Consider the following 10173-nt stretch of genomic DNA (forward strand, 5'->3'; position numbering starts at 1 on the left):
ATGGAAAGAGACCAAATGTCCATCAACAGATGGATAAAGAAGATGTAGTATATATGTATAATGGAGTATTACTTGGCAATCAAAAAAAATGAAATCTTGCCACTTGCAACAACGTGGATAGAAGTAGAGGTTATTATGCTAAGCGAAATAAGTTAATCAGAGAAAGACAAATAACATATGACTTCACTCATATGTGGAATTTAAGATACAAAATAGATGAACATAAGGGAAGGGAAGCAAAAATAATACAAAAACAGGGAGGGGGACAAAACATTAGAGACTCTTTTTTTATTTTTAATTTTTTTAACATTTATTTATTATTGAGAGACAGAGCATGAGCAGGGGAGGGGCAGAAAGAGGAAGACAGAGAATCCAAAGCTGTCAGCACAGAGCCCGATGTGGGGCTCAAATCCAAGAACTGTGAGATCATGACATGAGCCAAAGTCGGACACTCAACTGACTGAGCCACCCAGGCACGCCATAAGAGACTCTTAAATACAGAAAACAAATTAGAATTGCTGGAGTGGTTGTGGGTAGGGGGATGGGCTAAATGGGTAAGTGGCATTAAGGAAGACGCCTTTTCCCTTGGGATGAGCACTGGATGTTATATACACAGGGGATGAATCACTGGAATCTATTCCTGAAAACATTATTGCGCTATATGCTAACTAACTTGGATGTAAATTAAAAATTATAAATAAGTAAGTAAGACAGATGTTGTTGACTTAGGAGTAAGATAGATGAAAGGGGCCACAAGTCTAGGAATGCAGGCAGCTTATAAAAGCTAGAAAAGGCAAGAAAATAGGCACCATCAGAATAGAATGCTGCCCTGTTATCTTGATTTCAGGCTGGTGAGACCTGTGTCAATGTCTGAACTACAAAACTGTTAAGAAAATGAATCTGTGCTGTTTTAAGCCACTAATTTTGTGGTAATTTGTTATAGCAGCATAGAAAATGGATACAGAAACCAATATTTCCATGCCTCATGGGTGGGCATACAATGCTCCCATCGAGAGAAGGAGCATGTGCCCCCTTCCCTTGAATCAGGGCTGGGTCTGTGACTGCTTTGACCAAAAACTGGGAAGAAATGAGTTAACAGGACGTCAAGCCCAGTCATCAAGAAGTCCTGGCAGCTTCTGCTTCATCCCTTTCTGAGACCTGAGCTCTGAGGAAAGACCTGGGGAAAGTACCACAGAGAGAGGACCTAGAAGATGAGATGCCATCATGGAGAGAGGGACCGCGTGAGAGAACATGAAAGTGCCATCCACACAGCCCCAGTTGCCATCTGATTACAACAGCTTGAGAGAATCATGAGATACAATTAAAGGGTTGCTGTTCTAATGCACTAACTTTTGGAGTAGTTTATTACCTAACAACAGATAATGAAACAGCAAAACACTATCCCACACCAGCAACAACAAAAGTTCATGGCCTACTATACATGTTGTATCACAAGCATAAATCCAGTTTAAATAGCCCTTCTAAGGAGAAGTAATTTTCACTGAAGAAATCAGTATATGATTTTCACTCTGGAGTCTTTGTTGAACAACCTGGGGAATGTTGCCATCTTAACAATAAGTCTGATCTGTGAACATGGCATATCTTCCCATTTATTTGGCTCTCTTAATTTCTTTCAACCATGATGTATAGTTCTTAGATGACATGTTTTCACCTTCTATTAAATTTATTCCTGAGTATTTTGTTCTTTTTGATGGTACCGTAAATTGGTTTTCTTAATTTCACTGCTCTTTCCCTATACCACAATTTCACACACATGTACAACTTCAAACAATAATTTCACATTCAATATATTTCAAACTCCAGAGTGTTTGTTTCATCCTGCCTTCAGCAATATTTCACATTCAACCTTCCCCAGTAGAATTCTAGTGACCTTTTGTCCTAAAGAAAAACCAGTTCAGCAGCCACCTTGGCACCAGAAACATATTTTTCAATGAATCATCAAAACTGGGTCTTCCCAGATAAATCATCTTCACAAAGTATATCCCTATATGTGTATCATTCGAAACGTATATCATTATTGCACTAAATACACTGGACTAGGGTGCTCAAAGAGCAATCACAGTTCATTAACTGAAGCAATACGTAACATATAAATGCTAAGAAGGCGTTTTAGCAAATGAGTGGAACACTGAGGTCAAAACTTCCTCATTTATCAGTAAAAACTAATTGGCATTATAGAAGGATCTCAAAGTGACCAACGCTGCAAATAACCCTGATAATTCTAGTCATCAACATCCAAAGGATTTCTATCTGAATGTGTTTTTATTTGAGGAGACCCAGGTAAGGCGTGGGGGAAGAAAATGCTAGGTAAGAAGGAATCAACGCACCCTGTCTCAGTGTCCTCTTTACTAAATAGGGCCTGTCCTTCCACCACAACCCTTATTTCAGGAGCAAGGCATTCATGTTCTGCTGCCTTCTTTTAAGTCAACGCCAAGAGGATTAACGTTGCTCAGTCCCTTGAAGCTTGCAAGGCTTCTCATGGGGATTCACCAGGAGTGTGCGGACACCTCCGGGCGGTACTTCCAGCGAGCCTCTACGTTGAGCGCGCTCCACAACGCGAGCTTGGGCACGAGCCTTGGGCGCCTGGCAGTACCGTCTGCCGGAAAGCACAGGCATTCGTTCCTCAAGTCCCCTCGCCCTTCTCCTCATCTCGTAAAACCGCGACACAACTCCCCACCCCAGCCGGCTCAGCGCACGTAACGGATCCTCACAGCCCAGCAGCCCCCGGGGGGCTAGGCACGTGCCTGCCCGGGTCTCGCCGGGCGTGGGGGACCCCAGGGATGCCCCGCACTAGCCGCCCCGCCACCCCCACCCCCCACCCCCAGCAGCAGCGAGGCGGAGAGGCCGGGCCCGGCCCCACGGCCTTCCCACGGAGGGCGCTGCCCCCGGGCTGCGGGCCAGCGCGGGGAGGACACCGGCTCCGGAGACTACGCCCCCACCTCCATTAATAAAACCCAAAGGGGGCTGGGGGCGGGAGGGAGAGGAAGCTCCATTTACCGACGTGAGTGATCACTGTGGCCAGTCGCCGGCTGAGCTCCTGGGGGGCCATTTCTTCCTTTAACCAAATCACCGAAAAGCCACTCAGTATATAAACAAAACAAAGCAACAGGAAAGTGTTTCTACTGCTGTTAACGGATGGTGTTTCAAAGACATCTCCTCCCGAGGATGCGATGCCCTCACACTCTTCCTCTCTTTCTTCAGGCACAAAACGAGTCACTCTCAGCCCAGGCCAACTTTCCTGGGCCGCTCGGCCAGCCACGCCCTGCGGGGGGATTGTTTTAAAGATTCAAGTCCAGTAGCTTTCTCAACGTAATGTCTGGCTTTGAGAGAGAGAGAGAGAGAGAGGGAAATGGCAGTTGCGGGGAGAAAGGCCAGTCTCCCCGAAGCTCGCCGTAACCGCGCGTCAGGCTTCCCCCGCTGAGGAAGCGCGTAGGTTTCGCGATTTGCGGTCGGGGTGGGTCGGGTCTTCGGCGCCGCCTTCCGGGAGGATCGGGAAGAAGGATGCACGGCCGGCACGCGCGGAGGGCGGACGAGCGGAGAGGCTAAGGAGCGGAGGCGGCAGGCGGCCCGAGGCCCCGGCTCCCGTGAGCCGCCCGCCTGGCGCCCCGCGGCGCGCGCCGAGCTGCGGTCTCCGCGCCCACCTCTCCCCGCCCCCCACAGCGCGCACGCGCGCGAACACCATCTGTCGCCAGGTGGAGAAGCGGCGCCCCTGGCCCTGCGGGGAGTGCGAGCCGCGGTCGCCGAAGTGGGGGCGACTCAGGGTCTGTCCTCGCCGCCGTGGGGGAGAGGAGACCGCGATCTCGGCGCTCCTGCCAGTACCCAGGTTCGGAACGCCGCTCCTTGCCCGCCAGGTGTCAGCGGAGCAGCAGAGGCGAGAAGACGGCTGGCGGGGAGAGGCGTAGCCATCCCACCCGGGCTGCTGCTCGCGCCCCAGCCCCAGGGGTGGTCGCACGCAGCTATCGGCGTGCACTGGGCGCACTCGCACTTAGAGCCAGGGGCGCGGACTGTGCGTGGACAGGGCTGGGCACGCATGTGCGACACACATCTCCACCGTGTGGGCCTTTTCCTTTGTGCAGCTACTCCAGGGCGCCACCGCTCCGTCTGTCACAGTCAGGCGCGCCAATGCTCCATCCTAAAAAGGCTCTGGCACCAGCCCCACGCCGGGCCCTCCTCCTTGTCAGCCCCAGGAGCGTCATCGAGCAGCTATCCCGCGGCAATCGCTGTCCCGCAGCTTCCTCAGGTGGCCCCAGATATACCTGACAGGCGGCAAAAGACTAATCCAGCTCAGCAGAACTCCACGAGCAAAAGCCTGAGCAAATGCTAATCTGGTCAGATTGTTCTTCAATCCACTCTACAAGGGGGGGACCCTGAGTATCTGGTCGCAAGAACGCCAGGACCATCCCAGGTTCTGAGCCAATGTCAGGAAGCTCAGCTTTCGTCCTTTACATGTAAAAAGCCAGACCCCAAACACTCTGGATCCAATTTCTAGTAGTAACCACTCATCCCAGGGATTTGAGGACATTTGTAAATGCTTTCTGTAACGATTGTGGGCTATGGCTAAGAGATGTTAGTCCACCTAGGGCCTGAGATTCATGTGAAAGGTTACTTTTTCCTTTGAGGTGTGGTCTCTTTACACTCTGTCTGCACAAGTAGAGCAACCATTTTCATAGCAACTGCTTGCAAAAGATTCAGAAAAGGGTTAAAGACGCAAAGAAGTACAGCAGCTATGGATTGCATTTACACGATGGTTTCTGCCCATTCAAGAGTCACTAGTATTTTTGAGGAACCAAAATGCAGCGTTTCTTGATAATAGTAGTCAGAAGCCTGGTGTCCTGTCAGAGACAGCTGTTGAGTTTTGATCACTAGAAACAAGCACATTGCTAAGGAGACAGATGATGTCTAGTATCCTGGACTTTGCAGATCCAATGACCTCAGCTTCCTGGGTTAGGCCTGGTCCTTACGTGTGAGAATCATGAAAAGGAGGGAGATAGGGGAGGGGCTAAGGAAGAAGAGGAAGGAGAAGCTGATGAATAGGAATGAGTGAGAAAATGAAAGGGAGACCAAGGAAATCACACTCGTCAGAGTGCTGCTGTCCTTTCCCACATCTGTACCTTCACAGTCTTCAAAGGTTTCCGTGGAGATGACTTGTCTGAATTTATGGCAAGATGTAGCAGGCAGTGCCTGTCCTCAGAAACCAATTCTGCCCCTCATGTCTAACACATGCTCTCCCAGGGCCTCAACTGCTTCATCTGGGCTATGAGGGGATGGGTCTATGAACTCCAAATTCCCTTTTCCAGTTCTGAAATCCTGTAATTGTAAACTAAGAAGATATGATGGCATAGTGTTCAATAGCCCATGCCTCCCCTTTCCCCCAAGAAAACAAACGGCCACTGTCTCCATTGCTCTTATGAATATGCACATTCTTACTGTGTTCTCTTCTTCCTGTCCACCATCCTTCTTACTGTGTTCTCTTCTTCCTGTCCACCATCCTCCTTTCTGAGCTTCCTTTGCTCCTTCCTATTTATGATCTATTTTCTGTCTGACAAATCACATTTGCTCCAATATCTGGCAAAATCAAGGAACAAGCCTGAATAACCTGCCTCCTTCTCCAGTGAAAGAATTAGCAATCAGTCACATCTGTTGAACATCTATCATTGCCCAGGGCTGTGATAGGTAGTGCCCTGTACAGCAACTGCCAATACCACGTACTAAGTGACTACTCTGTGCCTGGTGCAATGGTAGGCATTTAACAAACATCATTCAAGTCCCACAACAACCCTCTAAGGGCTTTAGTCTCATTTTATGGATGTTGCTAGTACAAAGACAAAACTGTGTGTTACTAAGCTTTTGAATCTAAACCATCCTCTGCCTTCGAGTAAAGATTTGCCTAAGCCTGGAAAGAGAAACCATCCTCTAAGCACTGCCAAGATAGATTCCACCTGCTGGTGAATCCTCAGCACCACATCTCACAATAAAGAGGAAAGACAAAGGACCCACTTTGGGTGACACAGATGAGGGTGAGAGATGCCTGGGCATCACAGGTTCACCCATTTGAATCTAGATCTGTGGTTTTCAAACTAGCAGAATCACCTAAACTACAGGTTTGGACTTTTTAAAATACAGATTCCTGGTCCCCACATCCAGAGATGTGACTTAGTAGCATGGAATGGGACCTTAGACATTTCTAACAAGTCCCCAGGAAAACTGATGCTACCAGTCCCAGGACTAGACTTTGAGCACCACTGGCCTACAGCAGAGCTCTTCAAAGTTCTTAGACTGCAAACCACAGTATGATATAAATTTTACATCATGTCACAGTATACATACATACACATAATTAAAACAAAAGTTGTATGAACAATTCATTTCCCCTTACTACATGTGAAGCCCTGAAATACTCTCTATTCAATTTCATTTTTAAAAAAAATAGCCCGAATTGGGGAAATTTGCATTTGGAAAGCAGGGTATTATAGTTATTTAAGAAAATATCCCTATTCTTTTATTATTTTTTTTTAGAGAAACAGAGAGCATGCATGTATACACAGAAGTGGGGGGAGGGCAGAGAGAGGGAAAGAGAGTATCTTTTTTTAAATGTTTATTTATTTTTGAGAGAGATTGAGAACATGAGCCGGGAAGGTGCAGAGAGAGAGAAGGAAACAGAGGATCTGAGACAGGCTCTGTGCTGACAGCAGACAGCCTGATGCGGGGCTCAAAGTCACAAACTGTGAGATCATGACCTGAGCCTAAGTCAGATGCTTAACCAACTAAGCCACCCAGGCACCCTGAAAGAAAGAATCTTAAGCAGGCTCCATGCTCAGCATGGAGGCCAACGTCAGGCTCACTCTCACAACCCTGAGATCATGACCTGAGCTGAAATCAAAAGTCAGACACTTAAACAACTGAGCCTCCCAGGCACCTCCTTATTCTTTTAGAGATGTATACTTAAGTTTTTAGGGATGAAACATCATTGTCTGTAATTTTAACTACCTTAGCAAAGAGAATAAATGAGATAAATACTGGGAAATGTTCATAATTGTTAAGGCAGTATATGGGCTGTTTTACTACTATATATTCTTTTTACTTTTATTCATGTTTAAATATTTTTCATAATTAAAAGTTTTTTAGAATGATTGTTTGGACCTACTCAATTGCTTTTATGACCCACTGCTGCCAACTGTTTAAAAATTCTGTGCTAATTTAGGAGCACATGTACCCCAATGTTCATAGCAGCACTCTCCACAATAGCTAAAACATGGAAAGAGCCTAAGAGTCCATCAACAGACGAATGGATCAAGATGTGGTTTATCTATACCATGGAATACTACATGGCAATGAGAAACAATGAAATCTGGCCATGTGTAGCAACATGGATGGACCTTGAGGGTGTTATGCTGAGCGAAATAAGTCAGGCAGAGAAGGACAAATATCATATGTTTGCATGTATAGGAGGATTAGGAGGAACTTGACGGAGGAACAAGGGGGAGAAGAAGGGGGGAAATGGTGGGGGAAAGGGAGAGAGGCAAACCATGAGAGACTCCTGAATGCTGAGATGGATGTGGGGGAGAGGGGGGATGGGCATGGAGGAGGGCACTTGTGGGGATGAGCACTTGGTGTTATGCGGAAACTAATTTGACAATAAACTACTTGTTAAAAAAAAAAAAAAATTCCGTGCTAAGGCCGAGCAGAGAACAGCAGAGGGAGAAGAGAAAGAGAGGTGGTAGAGATAAGGGAGGAGAGTGGGGAGGTGACCGGAGATGGAGTATAACATAGGGAGAAGTGCACTACGGGAGGTGATAGGAGTCACCACAAATGCCTCACGGCAATACCCCTCCACAGGTTTCTTCCTCAACATCCCACTCAATCTTCACTGTACTTTCCCCATTGGACCCTGGGCTACACGGCAAGGAAAATACCTTATTCACCTCTGTAAACCCCACAGTTCCTGGACCAAGCCCAGAACTAGAGAACAGCCATCAGTCAAAGCTTCTCATCCCATAAAGGACTTGGACCGGCCTCAACACTGCAATGTTGCCTCTTTCCCCCAGGGCTGCCTGGCAGGGTAACCCTCTCTGTGCTGTGAGCCCAGCTGTTCTAATACGTAAGACCGCACTGGGAATCTTGTCTAAGGGGTCACACCATGCGCCATCTGCTGCACGGCTGAATGGATAGGTGAACTGAAGAAAAATGAAAAGTCACCTGGGCTCAAACCTTCCTGACAGTCATTCCACTGCCATCTGTGTCTCCTGAAATCAGCTGTCCCCTGGCACAGGGGAGCATGTGAGCATGCAAGTGCATAAACTTGGAGGAAAACAGCACCCCTGCCTCTGTCTCTGTACTTCCACTCTCCTCCCCCATGTATGTCCTTCCTCAAATTCAATCTATTGTCAAAATAATGTATTTTCTTTGCAGAACATATTAGCAAAGTACAGAAAACTGAAAAGAAGAAGTAGGAGAAAGGAGAGATGGAAAATTGATCATAATTCCACCACCCATAGGCAAAACCACTTGGAATTTTCAAAGTGTATTTGATCCATTATTTTCATTAATAGACTTTTAGGCTTGCAGAAAAATTGAACAGAAAGTACTGAAACTTCCCATAAACCCACTCTCTCAAAACAGTTTCTCATATTATTAGTACCTTTTATTAGTGTGGTACGTGTGTTACAATTGATGAACCAATATAGATACATTATTATTAACTAAAGTCTACAATTTACATTATGGTTCACTCTTCCTGTTGTACTGTTCTTTGGGTTTTGACTAACGCATAATGTCACGTATGTATCCACCATCACAATTACCATACAGAATAGTTTCACTGCCTTAAAAATCTATGCTCCACCGATTCATCCTCCCTTCCCCTCAAATTTTGAGCAACCCCTAATATTTTTACTGTCTCCATAATTTTGTCTCTTCCAGAACATCATATAGTTGGAATCATACAGTAAGTATGTAGCCTTCTAAGACTGGCCACCCTCACTTAGCAATATGCATTTAAGTTTCCTCTGTGTCTTTTTATGGCTTGTTAACTCATTTTTTAAAACACTGAATAGTATTTTTTATATTCTGTTGTATAGAGGTATCTGTTTATCCATTTACCTACTGAAGAACATCTGGGTTGTTTTCAGTTGCAGGCAATTATGAATAAAGCTGCTGTAAACAGTATGCACAGGTTTTTACGTAGGCTTAAATTTTTAAATCATTTGGGTAAATACATATGAATGCAATTGTTGAATTGTGTGGTAAGATTATGTTTACTTTTGTAAGAAACTAAAAGTGTGTGTGTGTGTGTGTGTGTGTGTGTGTGTGTGTGTGTGTGTGTGTTAAGGAGGCTTCATGTAGAGCCCACTGCAGAGCCCAACATGGAACCCAACACAGGGCTTGAACTCATGACCCCAAGATCAAGACCTGAGCTAGGGGCACTGGGGTGGCTCAGTTGGCTAAGCATCTGACTTCAGCTCAGGTCATGATCTCACAGTTCATGAGTTCAAGCCCTACATCAGGATCTCTACTGTCAGCGCATTAGGTTCCTGTCTCCTTTTCTCTCTGCCACTCCCCCAAGTGCGTGCTCTCTCTATCTCTCAAAAAAATAAAATAAAATAAAATAAAATAAAATAAACATTAAAAACAATCTTAAAAAAAAAAAAAAAAAACCTGAGCAAAGATCAAGAGTCAGATGTTCAACCAACTGAGCCACTCAGGTGTCCGAAAACTACAAACTGTCTTGTAAAACCATTTACATCTCCATCACCAATGAATGAGAGTTCTTATTAGTTCACATCCTAACCAGAATTTGGTATTTGCAGCATTTTGGTTTGGCCATTCTAATAGATAATGTGATACATCATAGTAGTTTAAATTGGCAACTACCTAATGACATATGATGGTGAGCAACTTTTTGTATGCTTATCTGTATATCTTCTTTGGTGAGGTATCTGCCCACTTTTTAACTAGGTTGTTTGTTTTCTTATTGTTGAGTTTTAAGAGTTCTTTATATATTTTGGACATAAGTCCTTGATCAGATATATGTTTTGCAGATATTTTCTCCCAGTCTGTGCCTTGTCTTTTCATTCTCTTAACAATGTCTTTTGCAGAGCCAAAGGTTTTAATTTTAATGTAGAACAATTTATCCATTTTTTTTTCTTTCATGGA

General features: G+C 45.4%; 1 protein-coding gene across 1 annotated transcript in view; it reads right to left on the reverse strand.

Annotated features, from left to right (window-relative positions):
* Positions 1–3298, reverse strand: part of MCF2L2 (MCF.2 cell line derived transforming sequence-like 2) — a gene marked incomplete at its 5' end in the record, with an annotated part of 252251 nt that extends 248953 nt beyond the window's left edge. Inside the window, one exon of the mRNA XM_039242331.1 lies at positions 3019–3298. Coding sequence (XP_039098262.1) covers positions 3019–3298 — 280 coding nt within the window. The remainder of the gene's footprint in view (positions 1–3018) is intronic.
* Between the last annotated feature and the right edge of the window lie 6875 nt (positions 3299–10173).

Source organism: Hyaena hyaena, unplaced genomic scaffold (genome assembly GCF_003009895.1).
Source record: "Hyaena hyaena isolate Hyena2069 unplaced genomic scaffold, ASM300989v1 scaffold_213, whole genome shotgun sequence".
Lineage (NCBI taxonomy): Eukaryota > Metazoa > Chordata > Mammalia > Carnivora > Hyaenidae > Hyaena > Hyaena hyaena.